Source organism: Thalassophryne amazonica, chromosome 15 (genome assembly GCF_902500255.1).
Source record: "Thalassophryne amazonica chromosome 15, fThaAma1.1, whole genome shotgun sequence".
Lineage (NCBI taxonomy): Eukaryota > Metazoa > Chordata > Actinopteri > Batrachoidiformes > Batrachoididae > Thalassophryne > Thalassophryne amazonica.
In genome coordinates, this window is record NC_047117.1 from 91,403,240 (window position 1) to 91,428,809 (window position 25,570).

The 25,570-nt window shown below is 41.6% G+C and overlaps 1 protein-coding gene across 2 annotated transcripts in view; it reads left to right on the forward strand.

The window, feature by feature from the left end:
• Positions 1-407: 407 nt before the first annotated feature.
• Positions 408-25,570, forward strand: part of slc44a2 (solute carrier family 44 member 2) — a 38,695-nt gene continuing 13,532 nt past the window's right edge. For both annotated transcript variants that reach the window (XM_034187440.1, XM_034187439.1), the window contains exons 1-15: positions 408-551; positions 18,029-18,077; positions 18,145-18,218; positions 19,197-19,281; positions 20,647-20,731; positions 20,876-20,995; positions 21,082-21,142; positions 21,236-21,362; positions 22,654-22,737; positions 23,255-23,367; positions 23,456-23,587; positions 23,670-23,769; positions 24,759-24,851; positions 24,942-25,026; positions 25,111-25,373. In XM_034187440.1, the coding sequence (XP_034043331.1) occupies positions 515-551; positions 18,029-18,077; positions 18,145-18,218; positions 19,197-19,281; positions 20,647-20,731; positions 20,876-20,995; positions 21,082-21,142; positions 21,236-21,362; positions 22,654-22,737; positions 23,255-23,367; positions 23,456-23,587; positions 23,670-23,769; positions 24,759-24,851; positions 24,942-25,026; positions 25,111-25,373 (1,508 nt within the window). In that variant the 5' untranslated portion in view covers positions 408-514. The remainder of the gene's footprint in view (positions 552-18,028; positions 18,078-18,144; positions 18,219-19,196; positions 19,282-20,646; positions 20,732-20,875; positions 20,996-21,081; positions 21,143-21,235; positions 21,363-22,653; positions 22,738-23,254; positions 23,368-23,455; positions 23,588-23,669; positions 23,770-24,758; positions 24,852-24,941; positions 25,027-25,110; positions 25,374-25,570) is intronic.

Consider the following 25,570-nt stretch of genomic DNA (forward strand, 5'->3'; position numbering starts at 1 on the left):
GCTGGAGGTTTCTTCCTGTTAAAAGGGAGTTTTTTTCCTTCTCACTGTCGCCAAGTGCTTGCTCACAGGGGGTCGTTTTGACCGTTGGGGTTTTTCCGTAATTATTCTATGGCTTTGCCTTACAATTTAAAGCGCCTTGGGGCAACTGTTTGTTGTGATTTGGCGCTATATAAATAAAATAAAATGGATTTGATTTGATTTGATAGTAAATCCCCCAAAAAATCGAGGTGGCGAATGTTTTTATAGAATTTCAGAAAAAAAAACAGATCTGAAGTCACCAAACTTGGCAACTTTGAGTAGCGGGAATGCAAATGTTTTGTGTCCGCCCGCGCCTTGTGATTGGCTGCGGTCGGTGTCAGTCAGCCGGGCGCGCTTTCTGATTGGCTGGTAGGCTGAGGAACGCCTTGCGGTTGAGGACGGTCTCTGCTGCCTTCTCGCTCTTCTGGATAGATTTTGGACTCGACATTTCTATGGTAACTGCGCTGTCTGGACCTCTGAGCTGCTGAGTGCGAGAATGGAGCTGGACGAGAAAAACCCCGACCCGAAATACGGTAAGAAAACACGTTTATGTCGTGACGATATGCGTTTTTTACTTAAAACGGGTGAAGAAATGGAAATAATGACTGCAGTGCACGATGGGTGTGGACCCCATGACAGCCTCCGACGGCAAACAGACCCAGACCAGAGATAAAAACACAAAAACCTCAGGCTTATTTTTATTTATTCTTTTAAATGAACTGCCTAATCAGTGAGGCCTTTAAATAAAAGTAGGCTGTTTTTCCTCAAACCAGGTCTTACATTAAACAGTTTATACACATTTTCTGAATTATTCCTGGAAAACAAAACAGGAACACACAGACATATAGATTATTACAGGTGTGCAGTCAGGGGGGGTCTGATGGGGGCTGAACCCTCCTCGGTCAAACTCGAGCTTTCTTTACAATACTCCAAAACTAAAGTAACACTGCTGCAGGATGCAATAACAAAATCAGCTGCAGGGGGCAGTATTTCTACTGCGATGACAAAGAAGAAATCCTCACCGAGAACAACCGGGCAGTTCCATGACACCATCCCAGCTGCACCCCAGAGATTTCTTATTCTTAAACCTCTGGGGTCCGAGGGCATTTTTTTGACAGTTCACTCGCCTGGCATAAATGTTTTATTATTGCTGTTAAAAGCTCACCCTGCATCTCACAATCAAGTGCTGTGTCTCTTTTTTTTCACGGCAACCTGTACTTTCAGAATATATATGCTATAGTGGTGTTTTTATAAGTGTATTAAAGGTTTACAATCAGAAATAAGAAAGGAAAAAATAAAGCGGGAAATAATTTTCACACACATTTATTCAAAACACACAGCAAACTATAATAAACAACTATTTTGACACTTTATAAAGGTAGTTTGGGGTCTTCTACAAAGATAATTTACAGAATAAATGTTCTAACAATAAACACAAATGCAATATATACAGTACAAGGTCTGTTGGAAAAGTATCAGACCTTTTTATTTTTTTCAAAAACCATATGGATTTGAATCACGTGTGATTGCATCAGCCAAGCTTGAACCTTCGTGCGCATGCGTGAGTTTTTTCACGCCTGTCGGTTGCGTCATTCGCCTGTGAGCAGGCTTTGAGTGAGCACTGGTCCACCCCTCTCGTCGTTAAGGAAATGTCTGAACGATTTGGAGCTTTGCTGCATCAATTTTTTCCTGAAACTGTGAGAGACCTCCAGGTGGACACCATTCGGAAAATTAATATGGCTTTCAGGGACGATTTTATTGGAATTACACAGATTAAGGAGTGCTCCAGCTGGTTTAAAGACCGCCCACAGCGTCTGAGAGCGCGGCGCGCTCCGAGTGCCGATCAGCAGGCTCAAACCCCGCTGAAACAACCAGATCATTTCCAACGTGAAGGCTTTGTTGATCCGGGACGTCGTCTGACTTTCACAAAAAAGCAGTAGGCGTGGATATCAGCACTTTTTGGCACATTCCACTCTTACAGGAGTTTTTTTTTCATGGAAAAAGAAGCGGATGAATGCGTCACCGTGCCACTCATGGCGCGGGACAAAACCACCTCCGTGTTGGTCTCTCAGGACAGCTTTCAGGTGGCTTTCAGAAGGCTTCCGGTTGCTTTTCAGTCGTGTGAATATCCGAGAAATCGTGCATGAGCTGGACATGCCCCAACATGTCCTGTTAGGCTTCATCACGGCGTTGCTTTGCGCCATGCGTCTCCGCCGCGAAGCGCGGGATTCCTCACTCCTCTTTCCATGACAAAAACTCCTGTAACAGTGGAATGTGCCGTTCATTTCTAAACTGGACGCTGTCTTGATCCGGTATGTCATCTGACTAGCACAGGAATTGCGGAAGACGTGGACATCAGCACTTTTTCGGCACCTTGAGACAGATGTGCGGAGGGATTGCTTGCAGTGACACTCTTTGGTCCACCACGTGAGGTTGTATGCGACCCTGTTATGCTGATCACTTCATTCATATGTGCAACGCTGCACTTTTATGCATGGAGCCAGCAGCCAGAGGGCTCTTCAAATAGCATTCACATCCCAAAGAGTAACATATCGCTGTTCCTAACAATATTTGGGATTCCATGTGAGACTGCTCTGCCCTGCGATTGGATATTGGAAAACCCTGTGACGGTGAACCAATTCCGATTGCACACGTCATCACACACATCTATGAGGAGTACAAACATGGTGGATGGCTAGCTCGAAAGTCCGCGGAGTTCACTTTTCAGCAAAAAAGTACATTTCTATCTCATATCATGAAAAAGTTATTTATAATTTAGTAAAACTTGTACTCAGCTATCGTATATGACGGCGTCGGCTCCAGAGGGTTAATACCATAATTCCCTTGATGGTTTAGTTCACAGCAGGACCACTGATGGCGGTAATGGACGTGACCATCTCATGGAATTGCCCAACAACAAACTGAAAATGGCACAAATTTTGATGCAAATCTACACACGTGATTTTTACAGTCATGTTACGATGCATCAGAAGACATTTCATAATCATGATGGTCTAGGTGGCTTACTTCTGCCAGTTACCATGGTAACGGAGTAAATTCTTCTGCCTGACTGTGTGCTTTCTCTGCTGTCATCCATGAAGAGTATTTATTTATTCATTTTCTATCCCAGTTCATTGGTAAATGACAAATGTACTTCAATTCCTGTATGAGAAAAAAACAAAACAAAGTGTCTTAGCTCACATACTCGCATGTAGTTGAAGACATGATCCAGCAGGGGGTAGATTTGATCTGACAGGAGTAGGGCTGCAACAAACGATTATTTGGATCATCGATTAATCTGATGGGGTTTCGACACAGTTAATCGATTAATCGGATTAGCTGGGAATTGTTTTTAAAATGTGCCAGGGAAACAATTTTTCTCTCCTTCCATCACTTTATTTAACAAAAGAACATTATTTGAAAACTTAAAATACTTGAAAATCAACAAATCATCAAATGTCCCTTGGCTGTTGAAATAGAAAATAATAAAGAATAAAACAGTTTATAATAAAGAACAAAAATAATTATTTCAAATGGCATTGCTTTATCAAACTGCTGAGGTGCCATAAAACAACATTGAAACATATTAAATGTTATAAAATATATGGTGAAAAAAGAGGTATTTTTGTTGCTGCAAATGAGCAATTAGCATAACCAGTTAACCATAAAACCTAAATCAAAAACTGTCGCCTGACTCATTATATGTGCAACATTCTCTGTATAACTTGTAAACTGTGGTCATTTCACAATGACACACGACTCATGTCTGTTTCTCTAAAATTGTATTGTAGCATTATTAGTTATTATTAGTATTATTATTGTTGCTATTATTATTAATATATAAATAAAATAAATTAAAAAATATTATAATATGTAATACATTAGACTCTTTTACGACAACAAACGCTGAGCCATTAATTATTACACAGAAAACAAATGCACAAACATGCTGAAATGCCAGCAGCTTAATGCTAACTTTAATATTGAAAATGCCATAGACATGCTAATGCGTTAGCATCAGCGTTAGCATAAAATACATCTATCAACTGTTTCAGAAGACCATAACAGGTCAGTTTAACATAAAAAAGGTAAATAGTCCTCACAGACATATGCTCTTTAGGGTTTTAGTGAGGAAAAATTAAGATAAAGCGAAGTAAAACAAATGAAACCAACGAAGCAGCAGCTCGAAGCACTCCTTTATTGGTTCAAGATTCAAAGCAAAGCTTGGTTGATTATATGGAAGAAACGAAACATTTGCGGTAAAACAAGTTATTTAGCAACTAATCGATGACTAAATTAGTTGGCAACTATTTTAATAATTGATTTTAATCGATTAACTCAATTAGTTGTTTTAGCTCTAGACAGCAGAATGTCAAAATAATTTCTTTTGGCTGCTCCGTTTTGGTTCACGGTCACTGCAGTGGCTCTGGTATGAATGTGCATGTTGATGTGGCACATTTCACACTGCATGGCCTTCACAACACAACCCCAAGTGTACAAGGAGAACATAGCCCTGGTGGCCTTGAAGCAACAAACGTGCTAACCTCCTTGGATTTCTCATATGAGCTCTCTGAGACCTGGCAGGATCATGCGGGAAACAGGACAGATGCAGAAATCATGCTGCAGAATCGTTCCGGCTGTTCCTTCAATTTGTCTAATGATTTTGTCGTTTGAATGTTGTCATCTTGATAGTTAGACATTATCCTTGGCATCATTGTGAAAGTGGTTCTTCTTCTTCTTTACATACACGTTTGTATTCTTCCAGATTTGCATCAGTCACATGATGCAGAAATCATCATCTTCATCATCACGCTCACATGCACAGAAGTTGTCTGTTCACATTGGCAGGTTAAAGTCTGTTGAATGTCTGGTCTAATTGATTCAGGCATTTGCTCTCACAGCTCGTCCACTAGAATCTACACCAGTGGTGTCCAAACTATTCCAGAAAGGGCCGAGAGGGTGCAGGTTTTCCTTGCAGCCACTGACTCCAGCAGGTGATTTCACTGATTAACATCCCTTTGAACAGATGGGATGAGTTCATCAGTGAAATCACCTGCTGGAGTCAGTGGCTGCAAGGAAAACCTGCACCCTCTTGGCCCTTTCTGGAATAGTTTGCACACCACTGGTCTAGAGTGTAGACAGGTTTCAGGGTGGCATTGTGTCACACTGCTCAGTGTGCCACTCTCGCGACATCGCTGCTATTTTGGTATTGTGGGATAGCTGGCCCACAGATTGAGCTCACCGGACTACTTTCGCCTGACCCAGTTTCAGGTTGTTTTCAAAATGGCGCTGAATTTTCCGACATGAGAAGATGCTGCTGGATGAGTGTGAGTATTGACTTACGAACATTCAGGCGTAAAAGCACACGAGATGCCAAATATCATAATTACCTGGGAACTACTTTTTGCGCAGGAATTCATCAAGCACATCAGCGACAGGCGCGTACTAACACAGAATATACAAAAACTGTATAGATGTTCGGCCAAAACGAGAGGGTCCACTGTTAGCTTACCATAAGCTAAGCTAGTGGCACTTTTGAGAGTATGGCATCGTGTGTACTTTTTGCTCTGTTATTTTCTCTTCTTCTTTGTACTTCTTTGCACCGCTCTAGGTGTGTGCACAAACAAACATGGGTAATGTGTGCCAATAAATCTGATGGCGGCCCCCCCAGCCCCTCAGTCCTGGATACGCCTCTGCGTTACTGTGTGTTTGCATCCTGTATGGATGCGGCCTGATTCGATTTCCTCTTTTTGTTCACTTGCAGTTATTTCAGTTACATATTGTGGAAAATCCATCCTCTGGACCAGCCGGAGATCTGACTCATGTGTGTCACGTGGATTTTCTCCTCCAGCACTGGCGGCCCAGGATGGCCTAATGTGGTCTTGCGTCTGGGGCGGGTTGTTGACTCATAAGGATTTTGTAAAGTGTGTAATTTCTGCCTTAAAACCTGAAGTCAGTGTGACACGTGGGAATGATCACGGAGCGCTTGAAAGTAAACGCCAGCCGTCACGCTTGCGTTTCTTTGGCAGCGTAACATTTATGCTGCCTGCATGCTTTGCTTCTTCGACCGTCTGAGTTGCTAATGGTAACCAGCCAGCGCCTTCATGCACACAGTCTCCACTCAGTCCCACAGCTCCTGGTCTGGAGTGTTTCTTTGTTGTTGCCTTCTTGTTGCCATGTGAACTGTCCACATTGCTCAGGTCTTGTCCATGAAGATGAAGTCAAAACGTGTAGCCTTCACAGCCTGGAGATAAAGATGTCTGCAGGACGTTGGGATTCCACCTTGCCGGTGTCCCTCGGTTGACTGTCACTGGTGACTGTTTGCCTGCTCAGCACTTTAACTCTGTAATTTGTGGTTGTTTTTAAAAATGTGACACCGTACAGTCAGACGGGACTAAATTGCTGCCTTAAGTTGCTTGTCTGTAAAGGGTTTTGGCTGTGAGACGTTTGCAGGCGGGCAGGCTGCAGCCTGCAGACTGGAGCTTTAGTCAGGCCTCGAGGATTCACCCACTCAGACGTGCAGCCACGTGCATGTACACAGGTTTAATGTGTTGCTGTGACCTCCTGGACTTTGGCTGCTTGTTTTAGTTAAAATCAGATCAACCGCCGGTGTTGGCCAACACATTCAGCGTGTTGTAATGTTGGCGGCGCGCCTCATTAACGAGTCATTTTTAATTAATTAACAACCAGTTCTAAAAAAAAACTCTGAATGAGGATGAAGGGATTTTTATTTTTTCTTTAAGACATGAAAACTCATTACTTGTAAGTATTTTCCCGTCGTTGCCCTCTGAGGTTGAGAGGAGCTGATTAGATTTTAGTGTTGTTTGGAACACACGTAACCTTTGCCCCCTGAGGGATGAGAGAAGTTGTATTATTGCAGATGAAGTGTGTGTCTGATGGAGAAATTAAAAGAATGATGTTTAGAAATGTTCATAAGCTTTGATAAAAGCTTGGACCTGCTCTCTGTAAAATGCAATGAATGAATGAACAGACTGATGGTGGCGTCCATCCCCTCCAGCTTGTGAACACAATAACTCTTAAACAGTCAATGTAATCATCTTGCAAGTCTGCAAATTATACGGGCATATGATGAGAATAAAGTGATTAAGAGACACTTTGGTTATTAACTGTGATGAACCAGATCAACTGAAAAACCAAACTTGTTTTGTGTAATATAACTTGGACGTGGTTGCCACCTGCTGGACATGTTTGATCTTATAGTAGCATGATGGACATGGATCACGTGTGCTTAAAATGAGGATGTCTGTTGGTCTGCCTGTATGAAACAGGGTTCCACAATGCATTATTAATTTCATCTGCCATAACTCAAGAAGGTCTAAGTGCCGTCGTGTTTGGAATATTTATATTACATTGACATAGATATGATTGGTGGAGGTGTCGATTTGCAAATAATACTTTTTGTTTTATTTGTAGTGTTGGTAAAAGTGCTTCTTGTTCTGTTTGTGATTGGTGTTTCTGTCTCATGTGCCTCCAGTGGTGACGTAATCTGAGTAGAATATCGAGGTGGGTCTGGAAGGGGAAATAAATGCATGAACTGCAGGTGCTGCCGTGCACTCGGACAATCAATACGCGCAACTGGCTCAGCCGTTAAATTGTCATGAAGTCAGAGAGATTTAAAACATAAAGTTCACTGTCAGATTGAGAGTTTGTTTTTGATAATCTGGTGAGATTAGATATGTGGAGCCGTCTTTACAGACTATAAATGGACCTACAGTATCAGTCGGTACCGATGCATGAAACCTGTTCATAAAATCTGTAATTTCCTCAGTGTGAAAGAGAGCGGCATCATTATTCTTTCAAAAAAATAAGACGTAATCTGCAACAGCAAAGTCAGATTCATCTGGTCCACTGGTCAATCAGAAAACATCAGATCAGTAAAAACATCCTGTAGGTGCCCGATCAGAACGATAACCATGTGACAAAGACGAGCAGACGAGAGCAAATCTGCTTACCGCCACAGTGGCCATGAAGTCATTAAGGTAGCTGAGGAACAGGGCGTCTGATGACCCCGAGGGCATCTGATGACCCCGAGGGAGCCATTAGTGGGCCACATTACTCCCGATGACATCATCGCTTCCTTTAACACACACACGTGCACACTCGCCAGTGGAAATCTGATCTGAAGCAGATCACACAGTCGCTGTAAAACCCACTCACCGCTTTGGGGTTTTATTTTGTAACATCAATAAAAAAGGTTTCTTTATGCAGTTTATTTTCTTTCATCTCAAAGTGAAAGCAGTCGAAATAAAAAAAATAAGCGAAACTTTGACACTCCAGTTTTATTCCTGCCCGTTAATTTTTTTTAAAACAATCATTCAAACAAATGTGTTGGGAAGGTGTCGTAGCACGGACCCACAACAGGGGGCGCAAATGAACGGACAATGAATAAGCCAAAAAGGTAACAATTTAATGTTGCGATAATACACAACGAAACGTACTGTAATCTGCACAGTCAATTTAACACCAGGTGACGTGTGGGCAGGCTTGAAGATAGAAAACCCCCGACGAGAGAGAAGCTGCGTCCCACACGGCTTCCACCACCAACGGTCTGAAGAACACCGGAGCCGCCAAGTCCCGAGTCCCCAGGTGGCCTCTGTCTTCGGCTGTCGACCCTGGTACTGCTGGCAGAAAGCAGAGATAAGATGAGTGAGTGTGAGTCCGCACACTCAGTAAATCCACAGTTAACGAGGGAGGAAGCGCCTCCACCTCCAAGCACACACTCGTGCAGCTCCTGTTTGAGCACTTATCTGGGTGGGAGGTGTTGCGAAGCCGTCGCTGAACACCTCAAACGCCACCTCCACAGACGAGTCTCACCGACAGGAAAACGGCTGCAAAGAAGAGTTTAGACAGATACACAGTCTTAAGTTCACAGAGAAATTACCTTGGTAATGGTAGTCGATTTCTCGGCGGGGAGGTGGAGTTGCAGTCCGGCTTTTATGGTGGTGATGATGAACGAGTGACAGCTGGTGCAGAGGATGAGTGACAGCTGTCACTTCTTCTGGGTCTGGCGCCCTCTCGTGCTTGGAGCCCGCACTCCAAGCAGGGCGCCCTCTGGTGGTGGTGGGCCAGCAGTACCTCCTCTTCAGCGGCCCACACAACAAAATGTGTGGAATCATTCATTTGAGACTTTTTTCATGTAGACATTTAATGTATAAATATGTTGTACAGCACAGAAAAAATAAATAAAATATGCTAATATATAAAATAAATAAATTGAGAAATATTGGTTGCTGTGCCAAAAGACGTGACTGAGGTGACCTTACTGGAGGTTTTTTTTCCTCCTCCAGCTTGTAATAAAACTGTCTTACCAATAACTGTTATATTGACCAATGCCATCTTTAAAATAAATCAAATGTAAAATAAAAATATTGATAAAAGCTTTCAAGGATATAAAAAAAAACCTCTTATTGTCAGACAAAACAAGATGATCTTATCATGAAGTACCTGTGAGTGAGATCCCTCACACACCACATAATCTATTCCACACTTTCTACTAAACAATCCCTTCAAATTGTGCTGGTTCATTAAAGATGCAGATTCCTCAGCACTGCCCTCTGTCTGTCAGCGCCCACACGCCCGCATCAACGGCGCTGCAGGCTTTCAGCCCCACCTCCATGCCAGCCTCCACCTGTGGGCTCCGACCCCCTCCCCATGATCACAAGCAATAATCTGCAGGCAGTGATGAGGTCAGAGCCCAGACACCAAGCTCCAACTACGTGCTGCAGCAATTGTTCAAGTTGTCTGTCTGAGATGACTATTTAAACAAAAACGATCGAGGAGGTTGAAGTGTGTGATCATCAGTAATGTTGTGTTTTATGCTTTGGCATGCGGCCGCTGCGTCACATGATCATGGAGGTGGGCACGCTCAGCCCAGGTCACATGATGCGAGAAAAGACGTAGGCGGGTCTTATCTCAAACTGTTCAACATCATAACCGAGTCATTGTTGTAACAACACAAAACGTGTATCAGCAAGTCTTTGTCCTTTGTCTTTGATGTTTGGTAGGAATAAAGGTTGATAATGCAGAAGACAGAAACAGAGCAAGAAGTCCAGTATCTGATCGAGCAGTAGCTAAAAAACATTCTCATGTGGTTTGTAAAAAATAATTAAGAACTGAAGCTGCACATGGAAAGCGCACACCGTGCACTCTACAAACTCATCTGAAACAGAACCCTTAAACACAGTTTATAATGTGGACACCGTTAGACAGTGAAGCCCTGGTCCCACCGAATAATGAATGATTAATGCAGCATGTTTTTTTTTTTTGGGGGGGGGGGGGTACGAGTTATTCAACTATCATGGGAGAATAGAGGCTTTTAGAGGCAGAATATTCAACTAACGAGGCTCATCTGTGAGTGTGGTGCTAACATCAAAAAATTCAAAATTTAGCAGCGTGGGACAGTTTGTGTACGAGGTACTATGAGGACAAAGAGGATTTTAGAGGCATGTTTGTAGTGAAGATGAGGCTGTTAAAAGCCCATTATCCGAGCACCTGGCGGCTACGTGGACAGGACAGGCTATTATAGCTCTGCCCTCTAGCACACTTCTTCGTGACAATCCCACCTGCTTTGTGTGCTGGACGCTGTATATAAAATAATTACTTCTGGAATCACAGAGGACTGTTTCATCTGGACCCTTTTTCCTCTCTCTGTCTCGTGTGCTGAGGTGGAGAATGTATTTGGAACAGCCTAAAAGGTCATTATTTGTAATGTTTTTATTGTAATAGGTCCTTCTTTATAAGCAGCTGTAAAAGTATGTTTATGATAAATTCAACATCTCACTATAATCATTCAAATGAGCTGCACTGTGTGTGCTGAAGCAATCACTTGCACTCAGGACAAGCATTTACGCAAAATGCCAGCGCGCAAAAGAGCAAACAGACAATAATGGACGAACAAAAAGTTAAAAGGCTCAAAAGACAGGTCAGTCGTGGCTCACTAGAAGCTGATACCTGGCACATGTGAGGTACTTAGAGGCACATAGAGGCTTCGTCATAGTGGATACGTGATAGATTTATACGTGGCTCATTATTCGAATATTCACTGACAAATCCATATGTGCCTCATTATTCATGGCTTTATTATTTGGTGGGTCCAAGGCTTGAGAACATTTGGCATTTGTTCTTGATGAAAGGCTTAAAGCTACATTGTGTAGGATTTAGTGCCATCTAATGGTTGGGTTGCAGCCTCACACTAGCAGCCAATAGAGAGAGTGCATATGGGAGTAACCAGTGAGTCCTCTCATTTTCTTCTTCTTTGGTCTTCTGGCCATGTTGTAAAAATGCAAAGGCTGGTGTAAGTGTGACCCTTTTGAGCTACTGTATCAACACGGTGGTGCAACATGGCGGCCACCACGAGTAGGCACACTCCCATGAGGATGTGAAGGGTTCATTGTAAGATTATGAAAACGCATCAGTTCATTGTCACAGTTAATTATACAGTAATGAAGATGGTTATGAATGCTATATTTAATTTCTGCTCATGAATGCTTTGAATTTCTGCACACTGTAGCTTTAAGTCATTAATTATCAGTGGAGCTTACTTTTGCTTTGTTTTTATTTTCATCTCATTGATCTTTTAATTGAGCCTTTCCCAAATTTAAGAGTGCTGCAGCCCGCTTTGTAATCTGAAAATCTTCTGGGGCCCACCCAAAGCTTTAATTAATATTTAAATTGACACATGAGACAAGTATTTCCATATATGTATTATGTTAAACTAAGTCATATACATGAAGAGAAAAAAATCATAATTTAAAACTCATGGCTTTGTTTTGTTACTTCTGATGACATGACTATATATACTTTAGTGTATGAAATAATTATTCAAAAATAAATGTTTAAAATTTTATTTCAAATTAAATTAATTAAAAATATTTTTATCAATTTAAATTTCATTTTTAAAACATTAAATATCAATCCTATTTTTATTTAATAAATGACCTCACTGCCCACCTGCAGTACCTTCATGGCCCACACTTTGGGCTCCACTGATCTGATCGATGTGTTACGACAGCTGTACATACTGTGCTGTGAAAAGCGTAAAACACATTTGAGTCTTGTGGGCAGCATTAGCTTCACTTGCATTTTGCTGAAACGTCAACGTCTCAGACGTTCATCTCCTTTGGGTTCGTTGCCCTGTTTTTTTTTTTTTGTTTGTTCGTTTTTTTTTTTTAATTTCCTCTGAAACAGGCGGCGAGGTGGTGACAGCAGTCAAAATAGGAAGTGAAATGTTTGAAACAAAGACTGCAGACAGGAAGGAGCGTTAAAAAGCTTCTGTTCAACAAAAACGGCGTCTGACGGAGAATCGGACTGACGCAATGACAGAATACAAGAGACACGGTAACGTCTGCCCGCTGCCTGACGGGGCTTTGAAGACTGATCTTAAAGCTTATTTGCTGATATATTTATTTGTAGCTGAAAGCGTCTCCTCCAGGGTTCTAGCTTGGACCATTTTAGTGGCGGGTAAATTATGTGATCACGGCTCATAGCGTATATAGCTATAAGCTTATATAGCTATAGCTTCGGATCCAGGGGCCCGCAGCCCCCCAAAACTACAGGGTTTTATACCACTAAAACATTCTTGGAAAGCCTTACTTTAACTCATTTTGAGTGGTTTTAGATGCATTGAATGCAAGAATAATAAACAAAAAATATGTTTATGTTGTACTAATATTTGTAAGATCAAAGTTCTTTTTGCATGTATCTGTCAAAGTCCAAGTTAATAAATTAAATAACATTGAAAATGTTAAAAACACATTAATATTTAATGGACATAGTATTTACTCTTCTTCAGAAATGACACACAGTAGTTTTTATTCCAGTGAAGCAGGCAGTTTTTCTGTCATCCCGACAAGTCTTGTTTTTTTTTTTTAACAATTTGAGTGGGATTGCATTACGTTTTCTTTTTAAACAATATAAAGCCTATTTGTCAAACCTGCTGTTTCAATTGAAAAACTTTCTGAATCAGTTAAACTTTCACTGACACTGTGCAACAACCCTCCCCCCCCCCCCCCCCCCCCCCCCCGTCTCTCACGCGTCTGCAGTTTTCAAACTTAGAGCTTTTTGGAAACACGAAGCCTTTCAATTTTAAAATAAACTAAATTTCTGAATGTATCTTCAGATACAGATACAGAAGGATCTCTGGAGGACTTTCATGGTGGAGTTATTATTTCTTTTTTTTTCTTCAGCTCAGAGTGCAGCAGAAACGCTGTTTCCAGCTGCTCCCGTTCACAGCGCTGTGACCACAGAACGCGCTGACTCTCTGATCTCTGCTGTTTGCGATTTGATATGAAGAAAATAATTATTGGTTTAAAATTGCAAAACTATGATGCTGTAACTTGAAATACGATCAAATTGGTACATTTTCAGCAACATTTCAGTTCATTTTTCAGAAATTCTGTGCTGGGTGGTGCAGCCAATTTGAACCCGAGAGCCAGGCGGAAATTTGCAGTACTGGGCGGGGCCACCTGGCGTCACCCACCATGGCTAGAACCCTGGTCTCCTCGGATCCATCACTATGATTCTCGTTCCGCTGTCAGGTTTAAAATAATAATTTTAATGTTGCTGTCTGACTTTGACCTTTTGGACTGAATTTGCTGTGATCATTATATTCACCTGCATTTTGGGGTCAGAGGTCGATATGTTTGCTTGAGTGACTTTGGAGAACTTTAACATGCAAATTCAAAATGTCTGACAAACTGTAAATAAATGAGGAGCCAAACAGACAAATATTTGAGAGAAAAAAAACTGAAAAATGAATTCTGAAAGATTTGTTCAGTTGAGAACGATGCCTCACTGGTTTGACTTAACAGATGGAAACAATTCTGAAAAAGTCATCAGCATCTTGCATTAGCTCAAAAACTCGCCAGTGGCTAGCATTAGCTCACAGACTTGCCAGCAGCTAGCATTAGCTCAGAGTCGTCAACGTCTAGCATTAGCTCACAGAGTTGTCAGCATCTAGCATTAGCTCACAGAGTCGTCAGCGTCTAGCATTAGCTCACAGAGTCGTCAGCGTCTAGCATTAGCTCACAGAGTCGTCAGCGTCTAGCAGTGGCTCACAGAGTCGTCAGCGTCTAGCAGTGGCTCACAGAGTCGTCAGCCTCTAGCAGTGGCTCACAGAGTCGTCAGCCTCTAGCAGTGGCTCACAGAGTCGTCAGCCTCTAGCAGTGGCTCACAGAGTCGTCAGCGTCTGGCAGTGGCTCACAGAGTCGTCAGCGTCTGGCAGTGGCTCACAGACTTGCCAGCGGCGAGCACTAGTTCAAACAAATCATAAGTGGCAGATACAATTTTCCCAAATTTTGTCACACTCAGTCACAGTAGCTAATTAGCTTAGCCCAGTCACTGTGCTGTTCTGCATTCTACTCTGGCTAGCTGAACACCCGTTGAGCCTGTTTGTGCTAACATGCCTTCATTGTGCGACAGCGTACTGCAGCCCCGTTTGATTTAATGTCAGCTGATGTTTGTGGCCATTGATGATGACTGACGCCATGCTGACAACACGTCTGCTGCAACAGGAAGTCGCATCATCAAGTGTCTAGCCCCGCCAACTCCAGCCATGCACATAGAATTCCTCATTCCCAGTGTGACTGTAGCATTAGCTGTGTGTGTGTGTGTGTGCACGCGCGTGCTTCTGTTAGAGGTTAAAGAACTTGTAATGCTTTGTGAAATTGGTCATTCGACAGGATGTGATGTTGACGTATCACTGAATTTGTCAGACTATAATTTGAGAAACACATGCATGTGTGTGTCTGAGGTGTGTGGATTGACTCCACATAACCTTGGCCTTTGTCAAAACAAATCCCCTTTGTTTTAACAAAGGTCAAGGTTATGTGGGGTCGAAGGTCAGATATTTGTTCATCAGTCTAGATGTTCTCTTACTCCTCCCTGGTTCTTTGGTTAGTTTCTACCAAACTTGATATGTGGATGAGAGTCAACCCCAGAATTGCCCTTGAAAGGTTTGTTGATAAATGTCAAGGTCATTGTCAAAATTAGGAATTTTGTTTTAGAACCCCAATTCCAATGAAGTTGGGATGTTGTGTGAAATGTAAATAAAAATGGAAAACAATGATTTGCAAATCAGTTGTTTTTGTGCAAATATTTGCTCATTTTGAAATGGATGCCTGCAACACATTTCAAAAAAGCTGGGACAGGGGCAACAAAAGACTGGGAAAGTTGATGAATGCTCAAAGAACACCTGTTTGGAACATTCCACAGGTGAACAGGTTAATTAGAAACAGGTGAGTGTCATGATTGGGTATAAAAGGAGCATCCCCAAAAGGCTCAGCCATTCACAAGCAAAGATGGGGCGAGGATCACCACTTTGTGAACAACTGTGTGAAAAAACAGTCCAACAGTTTAAGAACAATGTTTCTCAGTGTTTGGTTGGAAGGAATTTAGGAATTCCATCATTTACAGTCCATAATACAAACCCTGGCAAAAATTATGGAATCACCGGCCTCGGAGGATGTTCATTCTGTTGTTTAATTTTGTAGAAAAAAAGCAGATCACAGACATGACACAAAACTAAAGTCATTTCAAATGGCAACTTTCTGGCTTTAAGAAACACTATAAGAAATCAAGAAAAAAAGATTGTGGCAGTCAGTAACGGTTACTTTTTTAGACCAAGCAGAGGAAAAAAATATGGACTCACTCAATTCTGAGGAATAAATTATGGAATCACCCTGTAAATTTCCATCCCCAAAACTAACACCTGCATCAAATCACATCTGCTCGTTGACATTGACCCTATGTCATGAAATTGACCCTATGTGTCTTTTTGCAAGGAATGTTTTCACAGTTTTTGCTCTATGGCAAGATGCATTATCTTCTTGAAAAATGATTTCATCATCCTCAAACATCAGAAAAGTGTCCAAAATATCAACGTAAACTTGTGCATTTATTGATGATGTAATGACAGCCATCTCCCCAGTGCCTTTACCTCACATGCAGCCCCATATCATCAATGACTGTGGAAATTTACATGTTCTCTTCAGGCAGTCATCTTTATAAATCTCATTGGAACGGCACCAAACAAAAGTTCCAGCATCATCACCTTGCCCAATGCAGATTCGAGATTCATCACTGAATATGACTTTCATCCAGTCATCCACAGTCCACGATTTCTTTTCCTTAGCCCATTGTAACCTTTCGTTTAGCTTTTCTGTATGTAAATCCCATTTCCTTTAGGCGGTTTCTTACAGTTCGGTCACAGACGTTGACTCCAGTTTCCTCCCATTCGTTCCTGATTTGTTTTGTTGTGCATTTTCAATTTTTGAGACATATTGCTTTAAGTTTTCTGTCTTAACGCTTTGATGTCTTCCTTGGTCTACCAGTATGTTTGCCTTTAACAACCTTCCCATGTTGTTTGTATTTGGTCCTGAGTTTAGACACAGCTGACTGTGAACAACCAACATCTTTTGCAACATTGCATGATGATTTACCCTCTTTTAAGAGTCTGATAATCCTCTCCTTTGTTTCAATTGACATCTCTCGTGTTGGAGCCATGATTCATGTCAGTCCACTTGGTGCAACAACTCTCCAAGGTGTGATCACTCCTTTTTAGATGCAGACTAACAAGTAGCTGTGATTTGATGCAGGTGTTAGTTTTGGGGATGAAAATTTACAGGGTGATTCCATAATTTATTCCTCAGAATTGAGTGAGTCCATATTGTTTTCCTCTGCTTGGTCTAAAAAAGGAACTGTTACTGACTGCCACAATCTTTTTTTCCTGATTTCTTATAGTGTTTCTTAAAGCCAGAAAGTTGCCATTTGAAATGACTTTAGTTTTGTGTCATGTCTGTGATCTGCTTTTTTTCTACAAAATTAAACAACTGAATGAACATCCTCCGAGGCCGGTGATTCCATAATTTTTGCCAGGGGTTGTATAATCAGAAGCGGCAAGGCTGAAAACCAACATTGAATGCCCGTGACCTTTGATCTCTCAGGCGGCACTGCATTAAAAACCGACAACATTGTGTAAACGATCTTACCTACAAGTGCAAGTTAAAACTCTACCGTGCAAAGTGAAAGCCAAACATCAACAACATCCAGAAACGCCGCCGCCTTCTCTGGGCCCGAGCTCATTTGAAATGGACAGACGCAAAGTGGAAAAGTGTGCTGTGGTCTGATGAGTCCACATTTCAAATTGTTTTTGGAAATCATGGACGTCATGTCCTCTGGACAAAAGAGGAAAAAGACCATCCAGATTTTTACCAGAGCAAAGTTCAAAAGCCAGCATCTGTGATGGTATGGGGGTGTGTTAGTGCCCATGGCCCATGTGCCAACTTACACATCTGTGATGGCACCATCAATGCTGAAAGGTACATCCAGGTCTTTTTCAGGTCTTTTTCAGCAAGACAATGCCAAGCCACAGTCTGCACGTGTTACAACAGCGTGGTTTTGTAGTAAAACAGTGCGGGTACTAGACTGGCCTGCCTGCAGTCCAAACCTGTCGCCCATTGAAAATGTGTGGCGCATTATGAAGCGCAAAATACAACAACGGAGACCCCGGACTGTTGAAGAACTGAAGTTGTACATCAAGCAAGAATGGGAAAGAATTCCACGTACAAAGCTTCAACAGTTAGTGTCCTCAGTTCCCAAATGCTTATTGAGTGTTGTTAGAAGGAAAGGTGATGTAACACAGTGGTAAACATACCACAGTCCCAGCTTTTTAGAAACGTGTTGCAGGCATCCATTTCAAAATGAGCAAATATTTGCACAAAAACAATAAAGTTTATCAGTTTGAACATTAAATATCTTGTCTTTGTGGTGTATTCAATTGAATATAGGTTGAAGAGGATTTGTAAATCGTTGTATTCTGTTTTTATTTACATTTTACACAACGTCCCAACTTCATTGGAATTGGAGTTGTAGACCATGGAAGACTCCATTAAATTTTGGAGGTGATCCGATCTGGATTTTTTAAAATGAAATTTTAAACGAGATAGACGTGAAATGTGTCGCTTTAATAAAACGGTTCTGTCTTCACCCTCAGGTGAGTCCAGGAAGTTTGACCCGAGCTTCAAAGGGCCGCTTCAGAACAGGTGAGTGTTTGTTTGCGTCAGCGGTCGTGATCCTCCGCCGCACGTTACAACGTCTCATCTGTTTCAGGGGCTGCACAGACGTCCTCTGCTGTCTTCTCTTCATCTTGGCGCTGCTGGGATACTTTGCCGTCGGAATCCTCGGTAAGAAAATCTGCAAGAATTTCATTACATATGAGAAGTTAGAAACTTTTTTTTTTCATTTTTACAGCAATCTCATGTCTGTAGTCAGATTATAAATTGTTAATCCACAATATTATCATCCTTGAGAATCTCAAATGAGAATTTTCTGTTTTTTCTTTTTCATAAAAGTAAAATATTTTGCTTTTTCCAAACACTTGATTATCATCTCATTTCTGAAATGTCAGAAATGAGATGATTCACAAATGATATCATTTTCATATAAAATGGCCGTTAGAGTGTTCAGGCGATTAAGCTGCTGATTAAAATAATTGTTGAATTTTGTCACGTAGAAAAAGTTTGAGCATCTGGAAATGACAGAGTATGTTTCTTAAACAGACATTATTGAGATTATTGATGTAATTCCAATAATAAACTCATCATTTGTGCAGCAGACGCAGCCTTATTTTAGTACTTTTAAAGAACCAAACTAACTGCTTGTATGTTTGAGTCCAACACGTGCACTTAACATGCACGTTCTGTGAGTGGAAACAGTTTTCCAGTCCAGTTCCTCCGGAATGTTGATGTTACAGTCTTTTTTTTTTTCCCTCTTATGTTCCCAGTGTGCTCACTTTGGAGGGTGATCCTGGAACTTTGCTGGGATCATTAATCTGTCTTAGTGAATAATTTGCTTTAACTTTAATAATACGTTTATTTTGCACACGATAGCAAAAATGTTCCACTCTCAGTGATCACAGGCTGCCGAGATTAAGTGTTTTAGTCTAAATTTGTTCCACCTGCTGATTTCTCATTTTGGTGTTTTCAAGCATTGAAAACTGTAAGCAATCTGGATCGATTTACAGAGTTCCTGCTGCGGCCAAGAACCACCAGATATGAACATGGATAGTTTGACTTTTCTTTATTTCTTTTTTTTTTTTTTTTTTTTTTGCTGTGCACGTTTGTTCTGCTTCAATCTGAGTTCTTGCATTCGTCCCGGTGCAGCCTGGTCCCAGGGGGACCCCAGGAAAGTCATCTACCCCACAGACAGCAGGGGGCAGTTCTGTGGACAAGCTGGAACAGCTCTGGAGTGAGTCTGCGAACCTGACAACATGAACAACATTTTGTCACATCACATTGGACCAGAGAAACATTCCATACATGCTCATCCCGTCAACAAAACTAAGGTTCTTTTAGCTGCAGGGAACAGGAATACGTACTGTTTTCCAGATGTAATGGAGGGAGCAGTGTTTGATTCTGCACACAGCTTATAAATCAAACCTTTTGAGCTGAAATTAATATTAGTATTTTTTTAAAACATTGTTTCTAAAATATTAACCGCTGTCTCAACAAGAAGTAGTGATGGAACAATTTGCATTGATTTTGTTATTTCAGCTTAACTAGAGAAGTCTTGTGGGATTAACTCAGTTGAAAGTTGAAATAACTTTAAAAAATCTATGCAAATTGTTACATCAGTTTTTGTCGTTGAGGCAGCAGCTCCTTTTATAGAGTGTCCAATACATATACAGTACACTGCACTGTGTGACCCCGCTAATAATTAGTACTCGTTTAATCGTTTTCATATTCAAATCTGCTCCTTCAATGTAAAAATCTGTGTGAAAAACTTAATGAATCAAACATTCAAAACAGTTTTATATGTTTAAAACATCCATTACTGTGAACAAGTCGACAGCACAAAAAGTCCACTCGTTCAGTTTAAGCTTTTCCATGACTATTACATGTTGTTGTGGAAATTACTTCATAATGGATTACGCCAGTGTGCATGTAAGCGGTGAGATGTACACTAAAATAAATGCTGTGCAGCAGAAGATGCTCACTGAAGCATTTCTTATTCTCAGGAGGAAAGTGACCGCTTGCAGGAAAAGCTCTTCCTTCTGTGTTTTCTACTGTGCAGCCTTTATTTTCAGCATGCACGTGCAGCTGTGCACTAGTTATGTGCACAGGTGTCTGATTCACCACAGCATAGGGGGTTGGAGGGCAGTGAATGGTTTATTGATCTCAAAATTAATAGCTATTTGATGTTATTTTTACTTTGCACAAAACAAACAAGCAAATAAATAAATAAAAATGCAAAAATGGCCCAATGTCTGTTCTGTATTATCATGGCTATGATGTATCACTATCACACCGGTGATGACTATGACGCTGGTGCACCGCCCACCCCAGAAGATGGTGGCTTTGAACTCGTCATTCTGCTGATTCGGCACCATCAAATCCGTCTTACATTCACTGACAAAGAAACAATCCCATTAAAGACATTTTCAGCGTGATAATGATGCTGCATCTGCCATTGAGCATTTTTCTGAGGATCACACGTTAGATACAGAAGGCGTGCAGGAGTGTCGGTACAATCACAAAAAACAGTGTGTAAAGAAATTTATTCCATTTAATGTGGCTCAAACGGTAGTTTTCTGTTACTGTTCCTCCCCAACAGGAAGAAGCCTCTGCTCTTTTATTTCAATATCTTGAAATGTGCCAGTCCGCTGGTCCTGCTGGAGTTCCAGTGTCCCACCACCCAGGTTAGACTCAAGATTGGATTTCTTTGTTTGTTTTTTTAATATACAGTTGTTGCTATTAATACAAGCTCATTGACAGGATTTGAAATTCTTTGCACGTGTGTGTGTGTGTGTGTGTGCACGCACATTGATTCTAATTGTGTGTAGTTGTGTGTGGAGAGTTGTCCTAACAGGCATCTCACATTGACGAAAGCCAAGTCAGGTCCTAAGGAAGACCAAGATTACTACAAACAGTTCTGTAAGGAAAATACCAACTTCACAGAACTGGTAATCAATCACAGAATTATTACACTTCAGTTGAACTCGATACTGAGAACGTGCAGATGATCATAACGATGTTGTCCATGATCCAGAGCTCTCCTGTGCTCCTGAGCAGTGGTTTGTGTCCCTCCATGCTGATACCCAGTAAAGCCTGTATGTAAAGCCATCATTGATGTCTTCAGACTGCTGTGATTCTTCTTTTATTCATGTTTTGTCATTTTTGTTACACGCATGCTCTGTCCACAGTCACACGTCGCTGCCTTCCTGCTCTGGGGACCATGAAAGATGGCGTGGTCACCGTGGGCAACATGACCACTTTGGATGCTGATGATGGTCGCAGTGTCAATGCGTCTGAACTGCTGGAGGCCACAAAGTGAGTCGCTTTCACTTTAACACATCGACCACACGATGAAAGAAAAAATCACTTCTATTTATTTACACAGTTCAAAATGACAGCATAGGGTAAGTTCTAACCTCACTTACCCCGATATAGCACGTAGACAAGAGCAGTCAGGAAAATCTCCCTCAGGTGTTTTTTTTTTATTTTTTTTATTACAGGAAGAAACCTCAAGCAGACCAGACTCAGTGGGGCGACCATCTGTTTTTGCGTTAATATTAATAAGTCATTACGATGTTGGTGTTTCACAACTTCATCACATGCCAACTATGAAAACATTAGCAAATGTTCCCTTAAACCTGCCATTGATCAAGAAAGACCACAAAATTTCATCCATCCATCTATTCATTTTTTAAACTGCTTATTTATGCAGACTCATTGTGGCAGCAAGTTAATAATGTTAATGTGGCTCCAGCCTCTCCTAGGAGATCCCAGGTATTCCTTGTGGTGTATATTATAAACCCTCTGGACTGTTCTGGGTCTACCGCTGAATCTCTACCCAACTGGGTGTTCCTGTAAAGCTTTCAAAGGGAGGCCTCCAGAGGGCCTCCTAACTGAGATTGCCAAACCTTGCATTGCACTTTACCTCATCTCTGAGACTGAATCTTACCGTCTCATGAAGCTACAGGTATCCTTAAGTAGAGCTGTTGGCAAAACTCTGTTGTACTTGCATTAATGGTAAACATCCACCAGTTGGAGATATAGTTCCATTTCAAGAACCTTGAGTATAGGCTGCTGTGGGACACCACCACCAACAACCAACCCATTGTTTATATTAGTAGATGTCAACAAAGGTTCTCGGTCATCCAGATGGTTGATTTCTAGACATTTTAGTCAAAAGCAGCTGGCCTTCTTGTTTTGCCTTTAAAACATTTGGCAGCTCATCTCTTGGATGATTTACAAAACATCTTGAAGATCAAACAAGAAGTCCAGTTGTTTTTGACAGCACGTCTCTAGATTGTGTCCCTGATGGCAGGTGACTTGGCTCCAGCTTCCCAACAACAATCCAAACTAACGCTCATGTTTACTGCTACCATGGTTCCCATCAGCCTGTCAGTTCCACAGAATTGATCCCTCCCTTATTTACAAAAAAAACCCACAATGATAGTGACGCTGATGCAATGAACTATGGTCAAACAATGACCAAACATATAACAGTATAATGATGTTAGAAATGGTTTGTTTGACTGTGGCAGGAAAACAACCACATGGTTGATTGTGGAACGTGGTTATTGGTTTTTAATAAATTTGTCCCCCTCCCAACCAGGAAATCGAACGTGGTTGTTGAAGCTCGCCAGGTGGCCATGAGAATCTTTGAGGACTACACTCAGTCTTGGTATTGGATATTGCTGTAAGTTCACACATTTATTGATCGATTGATATTTGTAGGAATAAATAACCCCCTCACCCACTCTTCTGGGTTTTTTTTTTATAGCATAATTGGTTTAACTGACCTGTAAAAGGTTTTAATACCTTTTATCTGCTGATTAGTCAGTGAAATATTGAAGGAGTAACAACCATGTAGACATGAAGCGGCAACGTGGAGAAAGTTATTAAAATGGAAAACCACACATATAAAAAAGCTGTAATTCTGACAGTTTTCACTTGATCTGGATGTAGCTCTACTGAAAATCCAGCTGGTAGTCAACACTCTGCTTGATTCAAATGAACACAGCATTGGATTTGAGTCTAGACTTGGTTTTGTAGATGATACTGGATTCAAGTGTACTGTAGCCCCGACTGTTCCCTGTGGGGGCAATAAGGAAATGGTAGGGGAATCCCCGGCAGTGTCATAGGGAAAAGATTCAATATGGGTCCAGTTTTTGGAATGAAAACTTTGTGTTAATGTGTGTGTTTTTCCTCTCTAGTGGTCTGGTGATAGCCATGATTGTCAGCTTGATTTTCATCATCCTGCTGCGGTTCTTAGCAGGTATCATGGTCTGGATCATGATCATCCTGGTTATCGCCGTTATTGGATACGGTGAGTCTTTGAAAGATTGTTTTTATTCCATAGAAAAGATAAAGTGACATTTAGATGGTTATTTTCTAACCTGGAAGTTGTCTTCCAGGGATTTTCCACTGCTACATGGAGTTTGCCAGTCTGAAGGGGGAACCCGGAGCTGATGTCACCATTTATGACCTGGGACTGCAGACGGACTTCGGGGTCTACCTGCAGATCAGACAAACGTGGCTGGCCTTCAGTAGGCACACACTCACACACTCTGCTCTCTGATGAGTTAAATCCACCTGTGTACATTTTATCTTTTTTTTTTTCCTTTCCAGTGATTATTCTCGCTATTGTGGAAGTCGTCATCATCCTCCTGCTCATCTTCCTTAGGAAGAGAATCCTCATTGCCATCGCGCTCATCAAAGAGGCCAGCAGGTCGGTCATTAATCCAGCCTACAAATAGTTTAGTTCATAATCTTGCAGCACCAGAGCAGGTGGTTCTTTGGGTCAGGGGTTAGACTACCAGTATATAGACCGGGGTCTGATTTCAGGTGCGAGCGGCAGACAGTCTGTCGGTGTACTTTACAAGACACAATATGTGTACCATCTGAGTCCACCTAACTGTAAATGGGTGCTGGATTTACTTGGGGAAGTGACCTGTGAGTGACTGGCGTCCTATCCAGGCGGGGTCACACATGCAGAATAACTTTGTGACTCAAACAAATGAGAGGACGTGTGGTCGCCTGCTTACTTCTTTTTGACCACACAGACGGGGACGTTGTTTGCAGTCTTGTGTGGTCACTCGTACATGTATGAAATCAATAATTCATTAATTCATGATTGTAGCATATAAATGTGTGCAGCAACCACACTCACACACACACCACCCATAGGGCCCGTTTTTGCTGGTAGTTTTAAACCAAGTTGTATGAAATTTGTTTGAATGATTGAGGTCCAGTCAAAGACAAATTTCTGTGAGTTTGAGAAAAATTGCTTGAACGTCAGCGTCACACTTCAAGGTCAAAATTTGGGCCTCATGCTTTTAGAGAGAGATTATTTAGATAAGCTACAACAAGGAACTGGTTAAAGACACACCCATGATTTCTATTAAACACTAATCTGAAGTCATGTATCACTTTTCTGTTGACCTTAGTGACCTTGAAAGATCAAAATCAAGGTCATGATTATGGAGAGCTTTTGTGTTAGTTGAGAATAAAGTGGTTTAATTAAGAGTGGTGCAAAACTATTGTGATGAAGATCTGTACTAAATCCACTGTGGCGGCCCTGAACAACCTGGGGGGGGGGAGCAAAAAATCAATAGATTTAAAAAAAAAAAAAATCACTCAATAAAATACTAGCAGTCATGTGACCATTGGAGCCACCTTGCTCTTTTGAATTCCTAAACCTTTGTTTGCTGTGTTTAGAGCTGTTGGCCACGTGATCTCATCGATGTTCTACCCACTGCTGACCTTTGTCCTCCTGGCCGTGGTGATCGCCTACTGGGCCGTCACTGCTGTGTATCCTGTTCTCATGGTTCTATTATCAAAAACTCAGTGTGTCACTTCAGGTACTGTTGGTTGAAACTTTTCCTTAACAGCTCTGTTCAGTTTCTTATCCACCTCGAACGAACAGGTGTACAAAGTGTTCAATACCTCTGAATGCGAGTATGCACAGCAGACCTGTGACCCTATGGTGCGATACGCAACATCACTGCTACTTACTGACGATCACACGTCCATAACGTTCGTTTGACTTTAAACGTCTCTGTGTCTGCAGGCATTCAACACCTCCAACATTTCGGCTCAGTGTCCCGGCGCAGAGTGCCTGTTTGCCTTCTACGGCGGTGAGACGCTCTACCACAAGTACCTCATCCTCTTCCAGTTCTACAATGTCTTCCTGTTCTTCTGGTGTGCCAACTTTGTGACGGCCCTGGGCCAGGTCACTCTGGCAGGAGCCTTTGCCTCTTATTACTGGGCCTTCAAAAAGCCAGAGGACATCCCCTCCTACCCCATTTTCTCCTCGCTGGGACGTGCGCTCAGGTTTGACCTTTTGGGCTTTTGCGTGTGTTAATCGCTTAGTGACAGCAAATGAATGTTAGAAATGTCAGGAGATTCAAAACATTGTTCTAATTAACTGCAAGCTTCGTTATTAAGTCATCTAAATTAATCACATACGTAAATGTTTGATATGAGAAGCACATTTTTCACAGCTAACTATAACTGTTCCACTGTTAAAG